The 27,931-nt window shown below is 44.1% G+C and overlaps 1 protein-coding gene across 1 annotated transcript in view; it reads left to right on the forward strand.

The window, feature by feature from the left end:
- Nucleotides 1–8,836, forward strand: part of LOC127443554 (lipopolysaccharide-responsive and beige-like anchor protein) — a 309,792-nt gene extending 300,956 nt beyond the window's left edge. The window contains 2 exon segments of the mRNA XM_051702239.1: nucleotides 585–736; nucleotides 8,434–8,836. Of these exon segments, the coding sequence (XP_051558199.1) occupies nucleotides 585–736; nucleotides 8,434–8,524 (243 nt within the window). The 3' untranslated portion in view covers nucleotides 8,525–8,836.
- Nucleotides 8,837–27,931: the final 19,095 nt, after the last annotated feature.

Below are 27,931 nucleotides of genomic sequence, written 5' to 3' on the forward strand. Positions count from 1 at the left end.
GCTGTTGTCATTGGCATGGTGTCATACTGTACATTTGTGGCATCAGCTAAAGGTGCTGCTGACGAATCTTGTTAATATTTCCACTGGACATTGTATCCGACAACGTTTGAATTTGTCGGAAATTAAGACATTTTAACGGTAAAAAAAAAAGGTAATTATAGGCTAACGGAAACCCTGCTCTGTTCTATGATGGGGCCTAAATCCTGACTGAAAATCTTTACAGATCCCTTTTTTTTTTTTTTTTAAATGAATATAGTTGGGGAGACACTACCTTTTCTAGTATTTTAGACATAAATGGTAAATTTGAGACTTTTGTGTTAATAGTAAAGCCAAAAATATGTGAAAGGTATCCAAAGTTCATAGTACTGAAGGATTTAAAAAAATCTGATTAAAGTTTGTGAGTTACATTAACCCAAACTGTGTCTGTACACACAGGCTTTGACTTAAAAAATGAAGAAAAAAAAATATTGACTAAGTATGTGAAATGTTTGCTGGCTGTTTCTCCTATTTATTGTATATAGACTGTCCTCTCCATTTTGAGAAGTACTGACTGTCCTCTGTGTTTTTTTTTTTTCTTTTTCTAGGCAATGTTGCTGAGTAAAGATGGACAGTATCTGCTCTCTGGAGGAGATGGAGGAGTTCTTTCTGTGTGGCAGATTCATGATCTCAAACAGCTATTCTCGTACCCAGGATGTGATGCTGGAATCCGCTCCATGGCTATGTCACATGACCAAAGGTAGTACACACAAAGGCTATGTTCATACAGGCAGAAAACATTTTTTGGCCTATCCGACCCAAATCAGTTTAGGTTTTTGTAGTCTGATCAGGAGAAAAACACATGAATCTGAAATTTTTTACAAGCCTAATCCAAACCACATTAGTAGGTAGTTTGAAATCAGAATAAAATATCCTTTTTGTTTATGCGTCTCAGTCTAAATGGGCAGATCAGAGTCATTCTTTGTGCGTAACAGTTTGTTAAATCAGGTGTTGCGACATGAAGACATGAATAAATAATGTCTTCACAGGGCACTTTGAAGGAAAACGTCATGGTTACTGGTGTAACCTCCGTTCCCTGATGGAGGGAACGAGACGTTGGTGTCGATGTAGTGACACTAGGGGTCACTCTTGGGAGCCCGAGACACCTCTGGTCTTTGATAAAAGGCCAATGAAAATTGGCGAGTGGTATTTGCATGCCACTCCCCCGAACATACGGGTATAAAAGGAGCTGGTATGCAACCACTCATTCAGGTTTTACGCTGAGGAGCCGATATAAGGTCCGGCCATTTCAGCGGGTAGTTCAGCATTGTGGCAGGAGGGACCAACGTCTCGTTCCCTCCATCAGGGAACGGAGGTTACACCAGTAACCATGACATTCCCTATCTGTCACTCACTCGACGTTGGTGTCAATGTAGTGACACTAGGGGTCCCTATACAAAACGCTACAAGGCTGAACTGTGTTACTTGAACTGGCGGTGTGTGGTAGGCAGACTTGCTGTGTGCCTCATAGCCAGCACACCAGGTCGACACGTAGCCTCCCCCAACGCAGTTATGAGTGCCAAACGGCCCTTTTTGGGGACAAGTCGACTACCCAAAGATAGAGACGGGCTTAACCCAATCGTGGCCTCTTTTCCCCTTCTCTTTTTCCACTCCCTAAAAAAAGAAGGGGGATTATCCGACTGGGCCGCCAGGTCTAGTCGGGGGGTGTCCCTCCCAAGGGGAGGACACCGTGGAGACCACAACTCACCCCAGAGAGGAGGGGATATTTAAGTGGAAAAATACGTCACATGGTCTTTCCAACCATGTGGAGAGCCTTCAAGATAGATCCTGCCCAATGGGGGAGGAGGTACTACAACATGGAGACTGGGGCAGAGGGGCTCTGCCCAAGGAAGACACAGTTTACCAGCAGGGAAACGAATTAGCGGAAGATATAGATCGCATGGGGTTAGCCTTACAGGGAACCGCCACATGCAGAGCAACTACCCCAGAACTGGGCTCTTAGTTAGCACATGTACTGGGCTGGCAGTGAGTCTCTCCAAAAACTCGACTGCCACAGGGCTCGGAGGAAGTCGACCAGGAACAAGTTTTGTGAACACTACTGGGAATTAACAGCGCACGTCTTCAGCTCAAAAGGAGGTGGAAGGCGCTTTGTGCAAGCGATACACCCGGCCGGCTATCCCGGGCTTATCCGCTTAAGTTGCGTGCCACTACCTGGGACGAAACTGGTTCCACCTGGAGGTTGTAGAACCTTGCAAATATGTTGGGTGTTGCCCAGCCCGCTGCTCTACAAATGTCTGTTAGAGAGGCACCTCTGGCCAGGGCCCAAGAAGCCGCTACACCACGGGTAGAATGGGCTCGTAGCCCTACCGGGGGCGGCATGTCTTAGGCGAGATATGCCATAGATATGGCATCAACAAGCCAGTGGGCGATCCTCTGCTTGGAGACAGCGCTTCCTTTCCGCTGTGCACCAAAGCAGACAAAGAGCTGCTCAGAGAGTCTAAAGCTCTGCATGCGATCCAAATAGATGCACAAAGCACGCACTGGACACAGCAATGCCAGGGCTGGGTCTGCCTCCTCCTGGGGCAGCGCTTGCAGGTTCACCACCTGGTCCCTAAAAGGAGTGGTGGGAACCTTGGGCACATAGCCCGGTCGGGGTCTCAGGATCACACGAGAATAGCCCGGACCGAAATCCAGGCACGTTTCACTGACAGAGAACGCTTGCAGGTTTCCTACCCTCTTGATGGAAGTGAGTGCAGTCAGGAGGGCAGTCTTCAGGGAGAGTGCCTTAAGCTCGACTGACTGCAAAGGCTCAAAGGGGGCTCTCTGTAGGCCCTGAAGAACTACGGAGAGATCCCATGAGGGAACGAGGGGCGGTCTGGAGGGATTCAGCCTCCTAGCGCCTCTTAGGAACCTGATGATCAGGTCGTGCTTCCCTAAGGACTTACCGTCAACTGCATCCCTTCCAACCTCTCCTACAGGAAGGAAAGCACTGATCTGACTGCGCATCTCTGGGGGTCTTCGTGTCGAGAACACCACTTAGCAAACAGACGCCACTTCAAGGCATACAGGCGCCTCGTAGAGGGGGCCCTAGCCTGAGTGATTGTGTCTACCACCGCAGGTGGTAGGCCACCTAGGTCTTCCGCGTCCCGTCCAGGGACCAGACATGGAGATTCCAGAGGTCTGGGCGCGGGTGCCAGAGGGTGCCCTGTCCCTGAGAAAGAAGGTCCTTCCTCAGGGGAATTTGCCAGGGGGGAGCTGTCGCGAGGAGCGTGAGGTCCGAGAACCATGTCTGGGTGGGCCAGTAGGGTGCTACCAGGACGACCTGCTCCTCGTCTTCCCTGACCTTGCACAGAGTCTGTGCAAGTAGGCTCATTGGGGGAAACGCGTATTTGTGAATGCCAGGGGGCCAGCTGTGTGCCAGTGTGTCTATGCCGAAGGGAGCCTCGTGAGGGCGTACCAGAGCGGGCAGTGGGAGGATTCTTGGGAGGCGAACAGGTCCACCTGTGCCTGACCGAATAGACTCCAAATCAGCTGGACCACCTGGGGGTGGAGTCTCCACTCTCCCCTGCAGGAAACCTGCCGTGACAGCGTGTCCGCTGTAGCGTTGAGGTTGCCCAGGATATGAGTGGCTCACAGCGACTTGAGGTGCTGCTGACTCCGGAGGAGGAGACGGCGGGTGAGTTGTGACATACAGCGGGAGTGCAGACCACCTTGGCTGTTGACATATGCTACCGCTGCCATGCTGTCTGTCCGAACTAGCACGTGCTTGCCCTGGATCAACGGCTGGAACCTCCACAGGGCGAGCAGAATTGCCAGTAACTCGAGGCAGTTGATGTACCAACGCAGCCGCAGACCCGTCCAGAGGCCGGTGACTGCGTGCCCATTGCAAACAGCACTCCAGCCCGTTTTGCAGGCATCTGTCATGACCATGATGTGCCTGGATACCAGTTCTAGGGGAACACCTGCTCGTAGAAACGAGAGGTCGGTCCAAGGGCTGAAAAGACGGTGACAGACCCCGAGAAGGGCATGGCGCCATGTGGTGTGTCCGTTGCACCATGCCCGTCTCGGGACTCGAGTCTGGAGCCAGTGCTGAAGCAGCCTCATATGCATCAACCCGAGCGGGGTGGCCACCGCCAAGGATGCCATATGCCCCAGGAGCCTCTGAAAAAGTTTCAGTGGAACCGCTGTTTTCTGTTTGAACGCCTTCAAACAGGTCAGCACCGACTGGGCGCGCTCGTTCGTAAGGTGCGCCGTCAGGGAGACTGAGTCCAACTCCAAACCGAGAAAAGAGATGCTCTGAACCGGGAGGAGCTTGCTCTTTTCCCAGTTGACCCGAAGCCCTAGTCGGCTGAGGTGCGAGAGCACCAGGTCCCTGTGTGCGCATAACACGTCTCGAGAGTGAGCTAAGATTAGCCAGTCGTTGCGATAGTTGAGAATGCGAATGCCCACCTCCCTTAATGGGGCAAGGGCAGCCTCTGCGATCTTCGTAAAGATGCGAGGAGACAGGGACAGGCCGAAAGGGAGGACTTTGTACTGATACGCCCGACCCTCGAACGTGAACCGCAGGAAGGGACTGTGTCGAGGAAGGATCGAGACGTGAAAGTACGTGTCCTTCAGGTCTACCGCCGCACACCAATCTTGATGCCGGACGCTCGCTAAAATGCGTCTTTGCGTCAGCATCTTGAACAGGAGTCTGTGTAAAGCCCGGTTCAGTACTCGCAGATCCAAGATTGGCCGCAACCCACCGCCTTTCTTTGGTACGATGAAGTAGGGGCTATAAAACCCTTTCTTCATCTCGGATGGAGGGACAGGTTCTATCGCACCCTTCCGTAGGAGGGTAGCGATTTCCGTGCGCAGGGTAACAGCGTTTTCGCCCTTGACGAAGGTGAAGTGAATACCGCTGAACCTGGGCGGGCGCCTGGCGAACTGAATCGCGTAGCCAAGTCGGACGGTCCGGATCAACCACCGCGATGGATTAGGAAGCGCAAGCCATGCGTCCAAATTCCGTGCGAGGGGGAACAAGGGGACAACGTCGTCAGACGTACCAGCAGGTGGGGCCTCGCGGCGGGGCAGAGTGCGAGGTGCCACAGCACGTCGTGGCCGTGCTGAGTCTAGGGTCATCGAAGCACTTACCTGGCTCCTTGTGACCACCCCCGGAACAGCCTGGGACAGGGGAGGAAGAGGCCTGTCCTCGCGACCCGTGGAGGCTGTCACATCGGGGGTGGATTTGTGCCACAGCTGGGCACTCAGGGGTGGAAAGGGCACCACTGGAGCGTCAATCCTGCAAGATAAAGCCCGTGGACGGTAGTCGGGGTGACGACCGTACACACTGGGTATGTGACCCAGGGAGCAAGGAAGCCGCTCTTTTGCTGAACTGTTGGGTACCGCAGCCACTTGGCCGTGTGGTGAAATCAAACAAAAAGGCAACAAAAGATTTTCCACCCGGCCCTCCACCGGGGGATGGAGTGGTCTTTCTACCAGCTCCACGTGAGTGGGTTCCCTCGTCCCTGGGTTGCCCATCTCAGGGGCACTTCAAAGACCTCCGTGGGTTCTTCGGTGCCGGCTGTGAGACGGGTGGCGTCGGCTTCCTGCGGTGGGCTCCACGCCAGGGCTGGGCCGGCGGGGCGGGCTGCAGCGGAGCCGGTGCAGTCACCGCAGGGGGACGCCCTTGGCGACGAGCAGACGGGGTGCGGGGTCTTGAGCCGCGCTGGGGCAGGATGTGCCGGATTGCTTCCGTCTGCTGCTTTTATTCGGTGCCGCCGAATAGGCCCGCCTGGGAAATGGGGACAGCAAGGAACCATGTCTTGTCGGCCTCGCCCATCTCGACACAGGTGGCGCTCCTGGACCACTAGTGTGGCCATCGTCCGCCCGAGAGACCGCGCCGTGACCTTCATCACCCGGAGGGCGAGGTCGGTCGCCGAGCGCAGTTCCTGCATCAAATCTGGGGCGGAACTACCCTTGTGCAGTTCTTTCAGTGCCTTGGCTTGGTGGACCTGCAGGAGAGCCATGGCGTGCAGGGCAGAGGCGGCTTGTCCAGCAGCGCTGTAGGCCTTGGCCGTCAGGGACGACATGAGCCTACAGGGCTTGGAGGGGAGTTTAGAGCGTCCACGCCAGGTGGCGGTGCTCTGCGGGCATAAGTGCACCGCGAGCGCCTTATCCACCGGGGGAATCGCCGTATAGCCCCTGGCCGCCCCGCCATCGAGGGTAGTGAGAGCGGGGGAACTGCGGAGTCGGGGTCGGGCAGTAAAAGGTGCCTCCCACGACTTCGTCAGCTCCTCATGCACCTCCAGGAAGAATGGCACTGGAGTGGGGCGCGGCCGGTTTGAGCGGCGCTGCGAGCCCAGAAACCAATCATCAAGCCGCGAGGGTTCAGGGGAGAGCGGAGGGTTCCACTCTAGCCCGACGCTCGCGGCCGCCCGGGAAAGCATGTCCGTCATTTCGGCATCGGCCTGTAACTGGGCGACCGTCCCCGAAGGGGGAAGCCCAGCTGAGGCTTCTGTGTCTGACTGGACAAGCCCGCTCTCCGATGCTGCGCTCGAGAGCTCATCATCTTCGTGGGCCTCGAACAAGAAGCCAGACTCGCCGTGCGACGAGCCGGCGAACTCATCCGGAAGCCCGATTGGGGCAGACGAGCGTGCTGGGGAACGGGAGGTCCGCGGGGGGATACCCGGTGGAGGCGATCCCATTGAGGTCCCCAAATCGCCCCCAGCGCCAGCCGCGCTGACCTCAAACCCGTAGGTAGGAGGACCAAGGCGGGGAGCCGCTGGGGTGGCTTGCTTCCTTACGAAAGCAAGCCGCGACCGCAACGTTGCCATGGTCATGTTCTCGCAGTGAGAACATGAACCATTCATAAACGCTGCCTCCGTGTGGGTCATGCCCAGACACGAAAGACAGCGATCATGACCATCCGAAGTTGAGAGAAAACGACCGCAACCAGGAATAACACACGAACGGAAAGGCATCTTTAGAAAGACACGTCTTTAAAAAGACGTTCTGTGTTCCGTGTTTTAGAGCGTTTTTCCTCTCTAAAAGAGTATATTTCTCTAAAAGAGCGCCTTTTAGAGAAATATACTCTTTTAGAGAGGAAAAACGCTCTTTTAGAAAATATACTCTCTAGTTTTTCTGCCAAGCGCCCAGGGGCGTTCTCTGCAGTGCACCAATGCAGAGGAGGGAGAAGCCGCTGAAATGCGCCGTCAGATCCAGCAGAGGTGAATGAACAGTGCTATTCAGCTCAATGAGCATGACCGTTCGGCTCTGAAGAGAAAATCTGAATGAGTGGTTGCATACCAGCTCCTTTTATACCCGTATGTTCGGGGGAGTGGCATGCAAATACCACTCGCCAATTTTCATTCGCCTTTTATCAAAGACCAGAGGTGTCTCGGGCTCCCAAGAGTGACCCGTAGTGTCACTACATCGACACCAACGTCGAGTGAGTGAGAGATAGGGAACAATAATGATAGCCACACTGTAGGATCGTTCCAAACAAAATTTTTCAATAAAAATGACTTGAAAAGTGAGTTGAGCCCTACACCTTTAAGCTCTCCAAAACTCTCACAGTGGAAGGAAAAGTCTTTGAGGGGAATATGGCATAGGAAGTAGAGGTAGACGGATATATTGGTTTTATCGATTAATCGGTGCCGATAGTTTCTTTTTGGAACTATCGGTTATCTGCAAAAATCTGTTGATAGTTGCCGATAGTTTTTTCATCATTTTGTCATTTCAAAATAAGGGTCCCCGGTATGTTTCGGGCTTGTTTATGCTTAAAAGTCCTGTGTTATGCACTAAATCTTTTTGGATTTTGTGTTGAACAAAAAAAACGCATCTGGGATTTTATTCATTTCGAACTCTTTGTCTTTGTCCATAGTAAAGAAAGAATTATAAAAACAAATGTATTCTATAAATCAAATTTAAAACTATTGACCAATTAATTTGTTATTGGCATTTCCCATCTGTTGCAGGACTTCTGCTTTGACAATTTTGACAACTAATAGGGATATGCTTAAAAAGCAACTGCAGTCTGAATGAAAAGAATCAGATCTGTCACATATAACTTGCAGTTGGAACAGTCAGTCTAAAACATCTGATTTGAGAAAAAATCTGATTTTCCCTGTAAACAAAGCCATAGACACCTGACTACTTTGTTCTCCTCTCCAAGTCTCTCAGGTTAAAGAATATGAAGTCTTTTGAAAGTTTGTCCATGTAATATATATTTTAGATTTTATTAAAGATCCAGTTAATCCAGTTATTTCTGTAGCTCAGCTGGTAGAGCATGGCATGAGCAACACCATAGTTATGGGTTTGATTCCTAGAAAACACAAACTGATAAAATGTAGTATACCTTCAATGCACTGACGATCACGTTGGATACAAATGCCTGCTTAATACATAAATGTAATCTAATTTTCTCTTCTCTTTTTCCCCATCTCCACTGTATAGATGCATCATCACTGGTATGGCATCAGGTAGCATTGTTCTCTTCTACAATGACTTTAACAGATGGCACCATGAATACCAAACTAGATACTGACTTAATGACAACACAGAGTGAACACAGCAACCATGACAATGAAACAGACAGAGCAAAGCCACTCTGCCATTTTTCAAAAAGGCACTAATACCAATAGTCATGAATGTATTCTACATATTTAAAGACATTTTTTTATATATATATTTTGTAGATCTTTGGATTTCTTATTATATTAATCCAAGGAAGAGGTTATACTGTACACCTAATATTTGAAAATATGGGTCTGAGTAGGCAATAGCTACAGTAAATGACTACAGTATATTTACATCTAGTGGCCATTGAATTTAATAGATTGCTTGTGTACTTTTGGGTGGGTGAGTGATTAATATATATATATATATATATATATATATATATATATATATATATATATATTATTATTCCTTTTTATTTATTTTATTTTTTTTATTCCAGTTGCTGAGATTATTTGAACAGGATGCCTCTAAACATGATTTTTGTAGTTTAATGGCTCCCTGAAAAGGTTCTTTGAGCTAACAGGAAGCTGCCTCCATTTTTGGGAGAAATTAGCTTCTCTGCCAAGTAGAACTGTCCTCTTTATTCAATTATATTGATATGATTTGATAACTTTTTGAAGACCTAGCAAGGTATCTGCTTTAAGCATTCACTTTATTAATAGAAATATGACATCACTTTTTTTCCATTGAAGTTTTTTTTTTTTTGTTTGTTTGTTTGTTTAATGTGAATGGACCTTTTGTGATTATGCAATTGTCACTTTGTTAAATGAGGGGGTGGAATATACTTTTGAATGAGTAATTTAGAATTAATGTTAATTAACCACATGATTGGGAAAAAAAGTAATTTGGGGTGTGTTTTAGTCTTTTTATCTTTTTTGTTTGTTTATTATAAGCACCATATCTGTCAAGCTGTCAGGCATCACAAGTTCAGTCGAACTAGAACTAAACACATTCCCTTTTCTGTTAGGAAATGCTTGTGAAAACTTAATATAGAGAGGAGAACATTTTCATTCAACATCCCTTTGAAGTGTCATCAAAGAGTGTTTTGAAATTTCACCCAATGTGCTTTTACCCTAAGTGTAGAGATGAATATGGGCCAAGCCTAATGTAAGTTATAATGGAGATCTGTTGAGATCAAAACTGAAACTCACTTTTAAAAAATACCACTATATTAGATCCTCAACACAACCAGCTAGTTGATGCTATCATTATTGTTATATCATGTTATTTCTGAGCTCTATGGAAATCAGTTTTGAATGAGCGTTTTATGACATGTTTGATAAACTCAATAAAATGGTGTTTTGTACCAAGAAAAAAGTTGCAAACTAATTTTTATTTTTATTTTTGGAAAGACTCATAAGTCTTGGTTTTAAGCATTGCAGTTTTACAAAAAAAAAAAAAAAAAGGTCTGTTAATAAAAAAACAGGAAATGTTAGAGTATATATTTATTAATCTGTCCATCCATCCATCCATCTGACTGAAAGGTCTATAAAACCTTTGAAATTTAAGCTTTTCAGACAAGGCTTTGACAAGCCAACATCTAAGTTTGTCCTGATGTTTCTGTAGCCTTTAACCATCATTAAATTATTGTGCTGTCTATTGACAAGATTTTTGAAAGGCTGCATCATTTTCAACAATAGCCTAAATTAAAGATGCACTCAGTAATTTTTTACCTTAAAAAGAAATGAATAGTACTTAAAGGTGCACTCAATAATTTTGTATGTACACTGATGAGCCAAAACATTATGACCACCTGCCTAATATGCTGTTGATCCTCTGTGTGCCGCCAATGCAGGGACTATACAAGACCCCTAAAGGTGTCCTGTGGTATCTGGCAACAAGACATTAGTAGCCGATCCTTCAAGTCCTGTAAATTGCGAGGTGGAGCCACCATGGATCGGACTTATTGGTCCTGCACATCCCACAGATGCTCAATCGGTTTGAGATCTGGGGTATTTGGAGGCCAGGGCAACACCTTGAACTCTACATCATGTTCCTCAAACCATTTCCGAACGATTTGTGCAGTATGGCAGCACGCATTATCCTTCTGAAAGAGGCCACTGCCATCAGGCAATATCATTGTCATGAAGGGGTGTATCTGGTCTGCAACAGTGTTTAGGTAGGTGGCTGTAACAGTTCAAGGTCGGGCAAGGAGGCGGCGGGAACCGGCTGAACAGTAAACATATGGTTTAATCAGAAACGTAACTTATAAGGAACATAAACACAGACACACACGCAACGCGACCGGGTGCATCTCATTCTCGATTTGGTGTCTCCGGCTCCGCTTTATCTCACTCTCCCGTTGATCAGCTGATTCAGCACCGGCCGTGCAGCCTCACGGCCCTCATCACACTCCTCCCCCCCCCAATTCAGGCCGGGGCGGCACCGGTCTGACTAACTCCCACCCCCCCACAAATCTGGAGGGGGGACACTGCCCTTCCGGCCATTCTGTCAGCCGGTGGTCCACCCCGCCTCCTGTGAACCTGGGGCAGAGACAAGGGAGGGTGAGCGGAGACACACAGAGAGAGAGAGGAGAGAGAGAGAGAAGAACTTGCGCACTGCGGACGTGTTGTCGCCGGTCCTCAACTGCTCTTCCGCCCTCTGGCGGACGCCAGCTCGCTCCTCCCCTGGCAAATGAGTCCTCTGGCCCCTGGCGGATGGAACCGCTCCTCACCTTCTCCAGCGGACGGCAGCGGTTTCTCCAGCTTTCAGCGGCTGACAGCAACCCCTCCGTCCCCAGGCAGATGGCCTTGGATGCTTCCCTGGCAGATGGCAGCGGCGAGGACTCTGCGACAGTGCATCCCTCCTCCCTTCCGGGTTTCAGCACCACTGTAACCATTCAAGGTCAGGCAAGGAGGAAGCGAGAACCGGCTGAACAGTAAACATAAAGTTTAATTAGAAATGCAATTTAAAACAAACATAAACAAACACAGACACACACGCAACGTGGCCGCGTGCGTCTCTTTCGAACTTGCATCTCCGGCTCCCCATTACCTCGCTCTCCCACCGATCAGCTGATTCAGCACTGGCCGTGCAGCCTCATGGCCCAGCCACGCTCTCCTCCTTGTCACAGTGGCACGTGTCAAATCGACGTCCAAATGAATAGCTGGACCCAGGGTTTCCTAGCAGAACATTGCCCAGAGCATCACACTCCCTCCACCAGCTTGTCGTCTTCCCACAGTGCATCCTGGTGTCATCACTTCCCCAGGTAAACGATGTACATGTACACTGCCTTCCACATGATGTAAAAAAAAGGGACACATCGGACCAGGTGACCTTCTTCTACTACTCCAAGGTCCAGTTCCGATGCTCGCATGCCCATTGTATGCACTTTCAACAGTGGACAGGGGCCATCATGGGCACTCTGACCGGTCTGCATCTATGCAGCCCCATACGCAGCAGGGTGCGATGCACTGTGTGTTGTGACACATTCCTCCCGTAACTATCATTAAAATTTTCTGTGCCACAGTAGACCTTCTGTCGGTTCAGACCAGATGGGATAACCTTTGTTGCCCTCACGTATCAATGAGCCTTTGGCGCCCAACACCCTATCACCACTTTGTGGTTTGGTCCCTCCTTGGACCACTGTCAGTAGGTGGCAGTGACACTAGCCAAGCCGGGTAGTGATGCACCGCAAAATACGTCCATTCACACTGTGATGAGGAAGATGCAGAATTGACCGTCAAACTGACAAAAAGGGTAGTAGGACATTAACACTGGATCAGACGTTGACAGTGTAAGACTGACAACATACAGAGGCTAAATGACAATGCACTAGCTAGTAAGGTAGTGAACATTGAAAAATATGGCCTTCTTTGCAGCAAGAAGAAGCTTTGACACCTATGGGGCATTTTACGCCTTGCGAATCATATGCAAGCGCAATGGCATTAACAACCCTGTGGGACAGACTTTGCTTGGAAACGGCAAAACCTTTTGAATGGCCTCCAAAACAGACAGAGTGTGTGCAGCTTCTGTGCCTCGTCCAAAGCAAATGTAGGAGGAGAGAAAGCTTGCAAGGTAACAACCTGGGCCTTGAAAGGAGTGGCCATGATCTTGGGCAGATAACCTCCCCAGTGCTTGAGAATGGCTTTTGACAAGACCATTCCAAAATCCATACAAGAGTCATTGACCAATAAGGCCTAAAGGACCTTAATACATTTGACTGAAGCCAAAGTAAGAAACAGAACAGTCTTTAAAGAGAGTAAACGTAAGCTAACTGTGTCAACTGGCTCAAACGTGGAACCCATAAGTTCATTTAGCACAAGCATCAAGTCCCACACTGGGATGGTAGCAGGCTTCAGCCGTCTCACATCTCTCAAAAATGTAATGACCAAGGGGTGTTTGCCCACTGACAAACCACAAAAGGGGGTCGTGCTCAGACGCTATAGTGGCAACATAGACTTTGAGCATGGATTGAGTCCATGGAGTTCAGTCAAACCCATTAGGGACCTTTCGGCCTTATCGGACAATGACATGCAATGGCTGGTCATCATGGGCGTAGACAACGGGCGAAGATGCTTGAAATGGAGGAGCTTGCGCTGGCTACAAATCCTCCTCTTACTCCCTGTGCTCCACATCCCGCCCTCGCATGCCTCCATCGTGTGATCCCTCAGTAGCCACAGAAGGAGTATGGTGGGAGAGGAGGGGACCGGCATCGTTCTTAGAAAAGAAAGCGATCCAAGAGCGAAGCGTCTTTATTTTCATGCACTCGCAATGAGCACAGTCAGTCTCAGCAAGCGCTGCCTCTGCTTGAGCTTAGCCCAGGCAGATAACACAGAGCTCATGGTCATCAGACAGGGGTATATATCGATCACATGGGGCAAAGCATTTGCAAAATGCCATTTTTATAAAGATGTGTTAAGAAAATGTGCTCTTTTAGTGCTTGTCAACAGTAGGGACACACACACACAAATCACAATTCAATACATAGCATTATTTAGACACTGTAATTTAAAGGATACCATGACCGATGCAGCCCAACAAGAAGCAGAAAATGATCCACTCTTTGTAGTATCGACGGTGAAGCAAAGGCTTGTCCATCTGCTGACACACAGGAGGTAAAAAATAATCCAATGGCTGCGATGTGCAGACTCAATGGTGAAGCATAGTAAAGATGGTTCGTCGGAATCCATTTGCTGTAAAGGTGTGCAGAAATCAACAATGAATGAAGAACAGATGTCCAGAGCGTGAGAGATTATTCTAGTGCGACCCTGAAGGATAAAATTCTGATGAAATAACGTTGCGCTCCATCTTATATACGTGACTCGCACGTCGGAGGCAGAGCGTCAAGCCCTATCTGCCAATAAATTGTCATGACTGTAAAAGGCTTCAGAGATTGTCACTCCTGGGCGAGGCTTGCCATAGTTTCAGAAACTGATGCAGCGTTGAAGTGACCGACTTGAAAGGGAGTTCCTGTCTGTTGGCTAGTTCAGCTAATCGCAATCTTAATTTGAACACTCCCAATGTTGATTTTTTACTCTATGCAAAGTTTGCACCGAGGTCTTTTCACTGCGTGTTGAGATTAAAAGTTTGGTTTGACTTGTCCTGTGTAATGTGTGTCCAAAGGTGAGAGCCACGCAATCAATTTGTCACTGAATAATGTCTCTTTTAATACTTTTTCTCCCAGTCCATACAATTATTTTTACCTAACTTTTTCTTTAGGACTTTGGATCAAACAATTTCAGAATTTTTATGGGCAGGGAAAACACCCAGTGTTCGTAAATTATTGCTTAAAAAATTTAGAATTAATGGAGGGCTCTCCCTACCCAATTTTATGTACTGCTATTAGGCAGCTAACATTCAGAAGCTTACATATTGGGTGCAGGCTCCTTTTACATCTTGGTGCCACCTAGAAGCTAAGTTGTGTATCTCAACCTCACTTGTTTTTCTCCTCCCTTCCAGTTTCCCTCTCTCGTCATACTGATAATACAGTGGTATGTGCCTCTCTAAAAATATTTAATCAATTTTGGCGACAGTTCAAGTTCACTTTTCCCTCTGTTTTAGCTCCCATACGTAACAATCGTCTTTTTCCCCCTTCTTTTATGGACTCTGCATTCACTCTGTGGTATAGGAAGGGTCTTAAATGTGTTGGAGATCTTTTTGTCAACAACGTGTTTGCTAGCTTTTCGGAATTGGCTTCTTTATTCAGCCTCCCTTTGTCTCATACATTTAGCTTCTTTCAAATTAGACACTGTAGATCCACTATCTTCCCAGGGTTTCCCTCTTTGCCTTCAAAGACCCCATGGGAGGACATATTCAAAAATAAACCTTATGTGTCTAATTTCACAGGTATATAGTGCAATTTTATCATTTGAAGAGAGTCATAACAACAGAACCATTAATACCTGGGAACTGGAACTGGGCCTAGAGCTTGGAGATGACTACTGGGGCAAAGTATTGGAAAATATACTCACTTCTATATCATGTGCCCGGCTTGGCTTTATATAGTTTAAAGTAGTGCATAGAGTGCACTTTTCTAAAGCAAAATTTTCTGTAATATACCCTAACGTCCCTGATGTATGTGACAGGTGTAAACATTGACCATGTAACCTTAGTCACATGTTTGTACTTTGCCCCAAACAACAGAATTACTGGAATTCCTTCTTCAAAATCATCTCAGATGTTCTTGGAATCAAACTGGAAGCATGCCCTTTAATCGCAATTTTTGGGGTAACATCTGAACAACATCATTTGAACCACAGGCAAGTGGATGTGGTGGCGTTTACATCATTGCTAGCTCGGCGTAGAATTCTGCTGTACTGGAAATCTCCCCTTCCCCCTCCATCTCTCTGGTTAAAGGATCTAGAATTCTTTCTTAATCTTGAAAAAGTTAAGTATAATATCAGTGGCAGGGTGAATTCATTTTTTGAAAAATGGCAATCCTTTCTCCCCTATTTCAATGACTTTCATACACTTTCCTTAGACTGAGAAGCTGAGGGCTACAGGCAACCTGTCCCCTTTCCTCTCTGTTGTACTGCATATATATTATCTTTGTGTTTAAATAACATGGGTATACAGGTGTACAATTCAGTATATATGTTTTTCTATTTTTGTGTCTTAATTATCTGTAAAGTATAACTCCATGTGAATGTATCTATTACTGGATTTTAAAGTAAAGGTTTCTGTTAAAATTTTTGGCCAAGATTTTCTGCCTTTTTTCGCAGAAAACCGAAAATAGCATTTTATTCCATTTCTGCCTGCTGAAATTTAGGTGCATCCGTCATTCATGGTCACAACCTTAACCGGTGGAAAACTACCAGTTTTGAGCAAACTGAGCAAATCAAGTAACAGAATTTCATATTTTTTCATTAACAAGCAATTTTGGGGGGGAAAAGGAATGATAAACCAATAATAACTGCATATTTATTTTTAATTTTACATTGTAACAATACTTTGAAATCTGCAATTTTATTATGGGAGTCAATCAGTCGCCTATTCAGAAATGAAGCTTTGTGTGTTCCCACTCCAAACAACTAAATTTTGTTGGAGCAGTCATACTTACCGAGTGTTTTGCTGAAATCTATTCAGTTGGATGTATGTCACACTTGCCGATTCAAAATGGTAAAGTGGTGCAGCCATACAGACATTCTCTCTCCGATTCCCAGTCACGTGGAACTTGATGAAATAAAAACAGGCTTGCCATAGAAAGCGTATGTTTATATGCAGTTGTTAAACAAAAACAGTTCAGCTTTCTGATTTTATTAGTCATTTTAGTGTAGGAGAACTCCAGAAAAACACTTGGTTACAGAATCACTATTAGAATTTGCACTTGTGATGATAAGCAGCTGTGAATGCAATCGCTGATGAAAACTTTCAAATCAGTATAATATCTTGTCAGTTCTTCAGTAAAAGAGACAGCAAGAGTCCACCCTGTCGACAAAATTTTTTTTCAAAATATTTTGATTTGCTTCTCCAGTTGTCAGAGCCATTACCTCAGCAGGGAATCCCGTCTGTCGAGGGATTAAAGACTTCCCGTTGGTAGGTGCTAACGCGCGCTCCATCTCTCACCTACTGGCTGGTGATTATGTAAAGGTCACGCTTGAAAATCGCTACAATTCGCAATTGCAAATCGGCTATAGTGACAAACACTTTACATGTTTCCATGTCCTGTGAGCATGATTTACATGAACCAGAGCAATCTTTTTAATAAATCTAAAACAGACCCTTCAAACATTATATATCCAAAATACAGTATGGTATACACCGATCAGCCACAACATTAAAACCACCTGCCTAATATTGTGTAGGTCCCCCTCGTGCCACCAAAACAGCAACAAACCGCATCTCAGAATAGCATTCGGAGATGATATTTTTCTCACCACAATTGTACAGAGCGGTTATCGGAGTTACCGTAGACTTTGTCAATTCAAACACGTCTGGCCACTCTCTGTTGACCTCTCTCATCAACAATGCATTTCCATCCACAGAACTGCCACTCACTGAATGTTTTTTGTTTTTGGCACCATTCTGAGTAAACTAAAGACAAGAAAATCCCAGGAGATTAGCAGTTACAGAAATCCTCAAACCAGCCCATCTGGCAAATCATTGAGATCAAATTTTTTCCCCATACCGATGGTTGACGTGAACATTAACTGAAGCTCCTGAACCGTATCTGCATGATTCTATGCACTACACTGCTGCCACACGATTGACTGATTAGATAATTGCATGGATGATTGTTGGTGCTAGACGGGCTGGTAATATGACATTTACTTGCTTCCTTTTATGGAGCTTTGACACAGATATCATCTTTCATAGGGACAAAGTGGAATTAAATGGCTCTGGACATGTGACTATTTGCACCACGCATGTAAAAAATGTTCACATGAAATCAAGACATTTAAAAGTTCTCAACTCTGGATGAAATACATCTACAACTATTTTTGCACTTTTCAAATTTCAAACTAAATTTCAGTCACAATTGTAACCAGTGGGATTAAGTGGATTAATATAGTAAATAGGGTCCATTTTGATTTCATGTCGACTTTAAACATACAAGAATCTTTTCTCTTACAATTGGGACAGAGGTTAGCAGGTAAAACAAACAAACAATAAACCATATTTAACCAATGACCAACAGCAGAGAAGGGAATGACAGCTAAACAGTACTAACAACTGACATACTTCTTTCTGCAGCGCGTGCGATGACGTTTAGAATGATGTAGAATGATATGACGTTTGGGTATCATAAGTGTAAGCATCATAGGAAGGGGTATCTCTGGACCTGCCGTTGTTTTTGTTCCCTCTCTCCAGCTGAGAAGCAGGTGGAGGTTTCTTGCTAAAACAGTTATTCCTGTATGAGAAGTAGGCTTGAAGAGTAAAGAGCCTGGTGTCAAACATCTAAAATCTTGATCTTCCTTGGCGCAAAAAGTTGTTTCTACTCAAAGCATCAGGAGACACATTTGATTAGTTGCAGATGGGCTAACCATCATGTTGATCGTGTGTGAGTCTTAAAAGTCAAACAGACACTGTCTGTGCAAGCAAACATTATTTAAACTCAAATTCACCATAGTAGCAGATTCTGTAACAGGGCATAACCACAATTTCAGTCATAAGATCCTTGCAGATAAGACACAGCAGTGTATCAGTCACTTTATCTAAGAACAGTGGCTTATTTTTTCCCCAAATGGCATAGGACTCACTGAATAGAGCAAGAACAATATGTTACCAAATGCAAACAAACTTGGGTTAATGATAAGGCCACTACACAGTGACTGTGTTTTTTTGCTTACAGAATTGAACCTTTTTACCAGCACTATAACTCCTCAGGGCTATGCCATGCCTCCAGAGGCCTGTAAACCATATTCAGGCCAGAATAAAAAACTATTTATATAATACTGTAACAAAACTATCATATACAGTTTGACAAAACAATTAGCATATCCGGGTTTCCTTATGTGCATGAGTATGTTCATGCAGTATGTGTGTATGTATGACAACCCAGCTTTGTGATTTTTTTTTTTTTTTTTTTTGGATAATTTAAATAAAAGTCCCATGAAAAGACCCCCTTAATAGTTCTGCATTAAAAAAAATGAGAAGCGGCCATTTGCTAAAGTTTGAATGTCATTTGTTACCTATCAGCTATCCCTTTCACAGAGTAAACATTTAAGGTTAATATAGGCAGAGTCAGTTTACAACACATAGAAATTAGCATTTTTGGGCCTATAAAAGGAATGTGGACCTTTAGTTTATAAGCGGCCAGATCTGACTGTTACCTGAACATTTTAGCTAACAAGGTCAGGAACTTCTTGCAGAGGTAACAAAAATGTCTTTTTCCTGCGAAGAGTTCTTAGAAGTACCAGTTTCTGGCAGTTCTGATCCACCAAATGACCAGGTCGAATCTCTATTTGTAAGTGACCTTCACCCGGAAGTTACAGAACATTTGTTGTTCATGACATTCATCCTGTTTGGACACATCTGCTCTGTATGACTGTGCAGAGACAGTGTGACCAGCCACTCTCTGGGGTATGGCTATGTGAACTCTTGCCGACACCAAGCATGCACTGGACACTCTAATTTTTTAGGAGCTCCTGAGCAAGCCTATTAGAATTATGTGGGCCCAGCGCGATTCCACTCTTAATCTGGAACATCTGAATTATGAGCCTGGCAATGGTTATCAATATTTTGACAGGGACATTCAGGGACATTCTGTTGTTCAAAGCGGTGTACAATGAGAATGGATCGAAGGGCTATGGTTTTGTCCATTATGCAAGATTTGAGGCTGCCAAGAGGGCCATCGAAATTCTGTAGGGCATGTTATTGAATGACCATCAAGTATCCATCTGCCACTACAAATCTTATGAGGTGTGTCAGGCTTAGAGAAGGGTCGAGTTGAAGAATTCAGAGGGAAAGGACATCAAGAGCCATCACCAGGGTATGAGCTTCTTCGTATCCAATCTGCCCTAAAACTTGGGCAGTGGACAGTTCTGCACACTCCTATCACCACCTGAAACGACTGAGAGTGTCATGGTGATTATGGAGAATGGTTGCAGCTAGGGCTTTGAATCTGTAGCTTTCTCCACCCTTGAAGCTGGAATCAAGACCCTGTCTGTGATGAAATGCCATCTCATCAGCACCAGGCATTTAAGTGTAGCACTGTCCCGGAGCATAAAGAGGGCCCTGGGGATTTTATTGTGATTGTTAACAAGGTTATCAACTGGGTTAGCATCTGCCCTGCCAACCAGTTTCATGGTATTGTATGTCCTCTGTTTGGGTGAGAATCTCAGCTTGTTTATCTCGGCCACTCTGCTGGAGACCCTTACATTTGAAATTCTCCCAATTACTCATGACATGGTTAAGTGCATAACAGTGGCAAAAGTACATTGCACATCCACTGTCCATAAGACCTCAGGAGCAAGATAACCACCACACTCCCAGGTACTCCAGAGACTGGTGTCTTTGCACACGTTACCTCGGACCCTGCACATCAGCCCTGACGATGCAAGAGATGGTCTGTCAGCCTGTGTTAGAGAAGCTCAGTTGTCGATCACTCCAGTTCTCATCATGGTGACCCTGGCTTAAAAATGCTGTAGATAGTTCTTGGAAATCACTTGTTGGTGGCCTCATAATCTTGTCTACCCTCAGTTTTTAGGGTATGGCTCATTTTCCCCTAGCTGTACCATAAGGATGCACAGACACACACACAGAAAACAGCAATACAAAAAATCAATACAAACCCCCCTGCACCACGCCAATGCTTAGTCCATGCAAATAGCTTAGTTTTTAGAACAGTATTCATCGCTAGACTTGTTCTGATTGTTTACTGTGTTGTGTTCTGTGTTGAACTTGCGTCGCTTAATTGTTTGTGTGTGTTAACATTGTTTTGACTTGACCTAGGGTATTCACTGCTTGGTTTAGAGTTGTTTGTTTACTATTTGTTAAACTCATTTTGTTTTTAGTGTGTCTCTTAACAGTGCTTCACTTGCTTTAGAGTATTATTTATTGCTAGGTTTAGCGTTGTTTGGTTTACGATGTACTGAAGTCGCATCTTTTCCCGCGTTTGTCATTTTGTGCAACCCTTAGTTTTAGTGTTGCACGTGTACTACTTTGTTGTGCTAAGCAGCATTAAGGCATGCCCAGTGCCAGGTAAGATATTTAACTGCGGGATCCTTAGTCACTTCAGGAGAAGCAATCTATCTACAGGAGTCTGCAGTTGCGTGTAAGTGTATGTTTATTTCATTGTTTCACGTTGTTTTAGAGTAGTATTCATCCCTAGACTTGTGCTGTTTGTTTACTGTGTTGTGTACTGTGTTGAACTCACATTGCTTAAGCATGTGTGTGTGTGGGTGGGTGTGTGTTACATTGTTTTGACTTGTCCTAGGGCAGGGGTGTCAAACTCAGTTCCTGGAGGGCCACAGCCCTGCAGAGTTTAGTTCCAACCCTGCTCCAAAATGCCTCCTTGTAATCTTCAAACACTCCTGAAGACCTTGATTAGCTGCTTCAGGTGTGTTTAATTAGGGATGGAGCTAAACTCTGCTGGACTGTGGCCCTCCAGGAACCGAGTTTGACATCCCTGTCCTAGGGTATTCACTGCTAGGTTTAGAGTTGTTTGTTTACTGTGCGTTAAACTCGTGTTGTTTTTTTGTGTGTCTCTTAACAGTGCTTCACTTGCTTTAAAGTATTATTTATTGCTAGGTTTAGTATTGTTTGTTTACAGTATACTGAAGTCGTATTTGTTCCCACATTTGTCATCTTGTGCGACCCTTAGTTTCGGTTACCCACATGTACTACTTTGTTGTGCTAAGCAGCATTTTTCACTTAATGACACGAAATCAGCTTATATATTTGACGTGAATGTTGACGCGGGAGCAGAAGTAGCAGCCCTCGTGTGAAGCCCTCCTCGTGTGAAGATCTATTTGTGTAAAGACCAGCAAGTCTACCTGTGCGAGTCCACCAAGCAAGGACATCGACAAGGCACCACCCACCATAGCACTTAAGTATCTTTTTTTTTTTTTTTACTATTTTCCTGATACATTCCCATATGTCTACTCCACGCATAACATGTGCCCTCAAGCACATCCCTGTTATCGGTTACAGACAGTTTACATGATGCAGACACAGAACGCATCGTAACCCACACAACACATGCCCATTTTGCATATCAGCACCTCTTCCCCTTTCATTTTCAGTTGGACTCTGGAATTCCTAGTCACTTCATTCCGGCCTTCACCACACAGTCAGCCCTCAGCATCCTGGCAATGACAGAAATGTGGATACGCTTAGAGGATACAGCAACACCCTCTGCCCTCTCCAACAACTTCTCTTCCTCTCACACCCCTCGACATACCGGTAGAGGTGGGCTAACAGGTTTGCTCATTCCAAATAACTGGATATTTTCACCACTCTCCTCACTATGTAACATAACTTCATCCGAATTCCATGCTATCACTACAATGCAACCCACAAAAATTAATATCGCCCACCAGGTCAGTTGGTTAATCTTCTTGAGGAGCTAAATGTCCTGCTATCCTCCTTCCCTGAAGATGGCAGGCCTCTTGTGGTTCTTGGGGATTTCAGCATACACCAAGACAAGCCCCAGGCCACTGAACTTCATACTCTTCTGGCTGCGTTTGACTTGAAAAGACTATGCACTACCACAACTCACAGCTCTCTGACGTTCTTCTATTTAGGACATTCAACATACTCCTCCACCACCTGACACTACACTGACAGCAAATGTCTTCGCCACTTTTTATTACTAATAGGGTTGCAGCCATCAACAGTGCATTCTCAGCACCACCACACCCACTCAAACACCCACCTCCTGTATGCAGCTTTTCTATCTCTATCTTCTCTCCCCTGACTGACACTGAGTTCTCTAAACTCCTCTCCAACCACCCCACCACCTGCCCCCTTGACCCTATTCCTTCCCACCTTCTCTAAGCCATCTCTCCATCCATCCTACCTGCACTCACACAAATAAGTTACACATCTCTACTTACAGGCACTTTCCCCACCACATTTAAGCAGGCTTGAGTAACTCCACTGCTTAAAAAATCTGTGCTTAACTCCACACAAGTAGAACATTAAAGACCAGTCTCTCTAATCCCATTCATGGCGAAAACACTCGAAAGGTTAGTTTTCAATCAGATCTCTGCCTATCTCTCACAGATCAAGCTGCTGGATGACAATCAGTCGGGCTTCAAAAGTGGACATTCCACCGAGACTGCCCTGCTGTCTGAGTCACTGAGAAAGGCGAGAGCTGGATCCAGATCATCCATCCTTATTCTACTGGACCTATCTGCAGCCTTTGACACAGTCAACCATCAGATCCTCCTGTCCATACTCGCTAATCTGGGCATCAAAGGAACTGTGCTTAGCTGGTTCAAGTCCTATCTCTCAGGTAGGTCTTTCAAGGTAGCCTGGAGAGCTGGTGTTCAAGTCACATCAGATACTTACTGGGGTAACTCAGGCCTCAGTGCCTGGACCACTCCTCTTCTTTATATACACAACATCACTGGGACCCATCATTCAAGCACATGGGTTCTCTTACCACAGCTATGCCGATGACACACAGCTCTACTTGTCTTTCCAGCCCAACGACCCCACGATGACTGCTCGAATCTCAGCCTGTTTGAAGGAACACCACCTGCAACTTAACCTAGCGAAGACTGAGCTCCTCGTGTTTCCAGCCAACCCTGCTGCTGAGCACAACATCACCATTCAGCTGGGTTAATCCACAATAATGCCTTCCAAAATGGTCAAAAATCTAGGGGTAACCATGGACAACCATCTCAATTTCACAGACTACATCTCAAAGACAGCACGATCATGAAGATTTACACTCTACAACATAAGGAAAATGAGACCCAACCTCTCTGAACATGACACTCAACTCCTTGTTCAATCACTTGTCATAACCAGACTAGATTACTGTAACGCTCTCATTGCAGGCCTCCCTGTATGCACAATTAGGCCTCTGCAAATGATACAGAATGCAGCAGCACATCTGGTCTTCAACGAACAAATTCAAGGCTATGATGCTGGCATACAGAACAGTCACTGGGTCTGCTCCAGCATACCTAAACTCTTTCGTGCACAGCTACGTTCCCACCAGAAGCCTGCGGTCAGCTAATGAACGGCACCTTGTTGTACCAACACAAAGAGGAACAAGATCACTTTCCCAGACTTTTGGCTTCACTGTATCTCGTTGGTAGAATGACCTTCCTAACTCCATCTGTGAAGCAGACACGCTCTCTGTCTTCAAAAAACGTCTAAAAACATATTTTCCATAAGCACTTGACCATGCACTCATGGTATACAGGGTTGGGAGGATTACTTTTGATATGTGTTCCACTACAGATTACAGAATACATGCTGTAAAATGTAATTTTTAACGTATTCTGTTAGATTACTCAAGGTCAGTAACATATTCTAAATACTTTGGATTACTTATTCAGCACTGGTAGATTTTTTTCACTTGTTTTGACTATAAAAACTCTGCCAATACAGTAAGACAAAATACATGTTAAAACTACATTCTCTGAAAAAACTAAATATCTTATGCAGTGTTGTTTCTAAAACAAGATAAATCAAATTGATATGGTTTTAAGGATTTTTAATTTTTTTTTTTTTTTTTTTTACAGGAAAACAATACAAAAATTATCATCAAGAATATGATTTTTGCCCTAATATCAGAGGTCTTACTAGAAAAAAAAAAGAAATTATGATCCAACATGAATTTTCTTGATAAAAAAATATGATTGTTCTGTAACGATTAAGACAATGTATTTACATGTATTCTATTAGTATGCAGGGTACCTTTAAGACGCTGACCATCTAATTTGCATATGCGTGTGCTGTGTGATTAAAGAGTTACTACTCAGTCTGTGTGCAGGTGCAGGAGGATGCGGACCGATGTGCTCTCCCTGACCTTTATTATACTTTTATGTTTTGTGACGCTAATTGTTTGTTAATTTTCTCATGTATGAGAAGAGCGTGCAGCCTGTGTATCTGCAATTAAATGTGTGGAATACAGACATTTGCTGTTTGGCTCCGTGATTTGTTGGACTAAACCATTTATCTCCGGGGAAAAGCATTACAGTGTCTGGTAACTTGTGCACCTAAAATGGCTAAAAATAGCATTTTGGCTTAGCAAAGTTGACAATTTACACAAGGTTTATTTCTATTTCTTCTGCTCCAAACTTCTGTCTGCTCGTATGAATGTAACACATCAAAAGAAAGTGTTTCACCGCTGTTCAAATGCACTTTGGATCGCATCATTTATATGTATAAATGTTTTCCATCTGAAAGGACTAAATATTAAATGAAAAAAAAATGACAATAAAATGCAAAGTAATCTCTTCAGTAATCAAAGTACTTTTGAATGTAACTGTATTCTAATTACCAGTGATTTAAATTGTAACTGTAGTGGAATTCAGTTACTTATTTTGTATTTTAAATACGTATTCCTGTTACTTGTATTTCATTACTCCGCAACACTGATTGATATATATATATATATATCTATCTCAGCATACACACACACACACACACACACACACACACTACCGGTCAAAAGTCAAAATCTTTTGATCTGAAGGTGTATGCGTAAATGTTTGAAATTAGTTTTGTAGACAAAAATATAATTGTGCCACCATATTAATTTAATTATAAAACTAAAATTTAATAAAAATAAAAAAAAAAGAAATTAATGATTTGGACCAAATAATAAAGAAAAGCATCCAATAAGTGCCCAACATAGATGGGAACTCCTTCAATACTGTTTAAAAAGCATCCCAGGGTGATACTTCAAGAAGTTGGTTGAGAAAATGTCAAGAGTACATGTCTGCAAATTCTAGGCAAAGGGTGACTACTTTGAAGATGCTAAAATATAACACAGTTTTGATTTATTTTGGATTTTGTTTAGTCACAACATAATTCCCATAGTTCCATTTATGTTATTCCATAGTTTTGATGACTTTACTATTATTCTAAAATGTGAAAAAAAAAAGTGTTTAAAAACTTTTGACCGGTAGTGTACATACAAACATACATACATACATGCATACATACACATACATACATACATACAGGGTTGGGAGGGTTACTTCTGAAATGTATTCCAATACAGATTACAGAATACATGATGTAAAATGTAATTTGTAACGTATTCTGTTAGATTACTCAAGGTCAGTAACATATTCTAAATACTTTGGATTACTTCTTCAGCACTGGTAGAATTTTTTCACTTGTTTTGACTATAAAAACTCTGCCAGTACAGTAAGACAAAATACACGTTAAAAATATATTCTCTGAAAAACCTAAATATCTTATGCCGTGTTGTTTCTAAAACAAGATAAATCTAATTGATCTTGTTTTAAGGATTTTTAGATATTCTTACAGGAAAACAATATAAAAATTATCATCAAGAATACGATTTTTGCCCTAATATCAAAGGTCTTACTAGAATTTTCTTGATAAAAAAAAATATGATCGTGCCTGGTAACGTGCATGTAAAATGGCTAGAAATAGCATTTTAGCTTAGCGTAAAACTAACAATTTACACAAGGTTTATTTCTATTTCTTCTGCTCCAAACTTACTTCTCTGTCTGCTCGAATGAATGTAACACATCATAAGAAAGTGCTTCACCGCTGTTCAAATGCACTTTGGATCACATCTTTTATATGGATAAATGTTTTCCATCTGAAAGGGCTAAATATTAAATGAAAAAATGACAATAAAATGCAAAGTAATCTCTTCAGTAATCAAAATACGTTTTGCATGTAACTGTATTCTAATTACCAGTGATTTAAATTGTAACTGTAGTGGAATACAGTTACTTATATTTTTTATTTTAAATAAGTAATCCCGTTACATGTATTCCGTTACTCCCCAACCCTGTATCGGTACACACACACACACACACACACAGTGCATTCAGAAAGTATTCAGACCTCTTAATTTTTTCACATTTTTTGTTGCAGCCTTATGCTTTATATTTTTTTTCCTCATCAATCTACACTCTATACCCCATAATGACAAAGCAAAAACCAGATTTTTGATAACTTTGCAAATTTATTAAAAAGAAAAAACTGAATTATCACATTGACATAAGTATTCAGACCCTTAACTCAGTACTTAGTTGAAGCACCTTTGGTAGAGATTACAGCCTCTTTTTGGGTATGAAGCGACAAGCTTTGCACACCTGGATTTGGAGATTTTCTGCCATTCTTCTCTGCAGATCCTCTCAAGCTGTCAGGTTGGATGGGGACTGTCGGTGGACAGCCATTTTCAGGTCTCTCCAGAGATGTTCGATTGGGTTCAAGTCTGGGCTCTGGCTGGGCCACTCAAGGGCATTCACAGAGTTGTCCCTAAGCCACACTTGCATTGTCTTGGCTGTGTGCTTAGGGTCATTGTCCTGTTGGAAGGTGAACCTTCAGCCCAGTCTGAGGTCCTGAGCGCTCTGGACCAGGTTTTCATTAAGGATATCTCTGAGAGGCTTCCGTCTGGCCACTCTGCCATAAAGTCCAGATCAGTGGAGTGTTGCAGTGATGGTTGTCCTTCTGCAAGTTTCTCCCATCTCCACACATGATCTCTGGAGCTTAACCAGAGTAACCATCAGGTTCTTGGTCACCTCTCTTACCAAGACCCCTCTACCCCGATTGCTCAGTTTGGCCTGGCAGCCAGCTCTAGGAAGAGTCTTTGTTGTTCCAAACTTCTTCCATTTCAGAATTATGGAGGAGATTGTGCCCTTGGGAACCTTCAATGCAGCCAAAAGTTTTTTGTAGCCTTCCCCAGATCTGTGCCTCAACACAATCCTGTCTCTGAGCTCTGCAGGCAGTTCCTTTGACCTCATAGCTTGGTTTTTGCTCTGATATGCATTTTCAGCTGTGAGACCTTATATAGACAGGTGTGTGCCTTTCCAAATCATGTCAAATCAATTAAATTTGCCACAGGTGGACTCCAATCAAAGTGTAGAAACATCTCAAAGAGAAACGGGATGCACCTGAACTAAATTTCAAGTGTCACAGCAAAGGGTCTGAATACTTATGTCAGTGTGATATTTCAGTTTTTTTCTTTTTAATAAATTTGCAAAGTTATCAAAAATCGGTTTTTTTGCTTTGTCATTATGGGGTATGGATTGTAGATTGATGTGAAAAAATAAAGCATTTTAGCATAAGGCACCAACATAAAATATGAAAAAATGAAGTGGTCTTAATACTTTCTGAATGCACTGTATATATAATTTTTGTTGCACGCTAGTCTGTCTTGAATACTATTATCCTGATGCATTTGAAACTTTGTAATTCTGCACTTTTCATACTACTGTCTGTGTAAGATGAATCACTTCTGTATTATGTATTATTCCTCTTTTGTAAATTGCTTTTGATAAAAGCATCTGCCAAATGAATAAATGAAAATGTAAATATAAAAATGTCTATTCAATATATGCTCTTTTAAACTGCTGCATGTAATTTCTGCAGACTGACT

This window comes from Myxocyprinus asiaticus, chromosome 7, assembly GCF_019703515.2.
Source record: "Myxocyprinus asiaticus isolate MX2 ecotype Aquarium Trade chromosome 7, UBuf_Myxa_2, whole genome shotgun sequence".
Classification (NCBI taxonomy): domain Eukaryota; kingdom Metazoa; phylum Chordata; class Actinopteri; order Cypriniformes; family Catostomidae; genus Myxocyprinus; species Myxocyprinus asiaticus.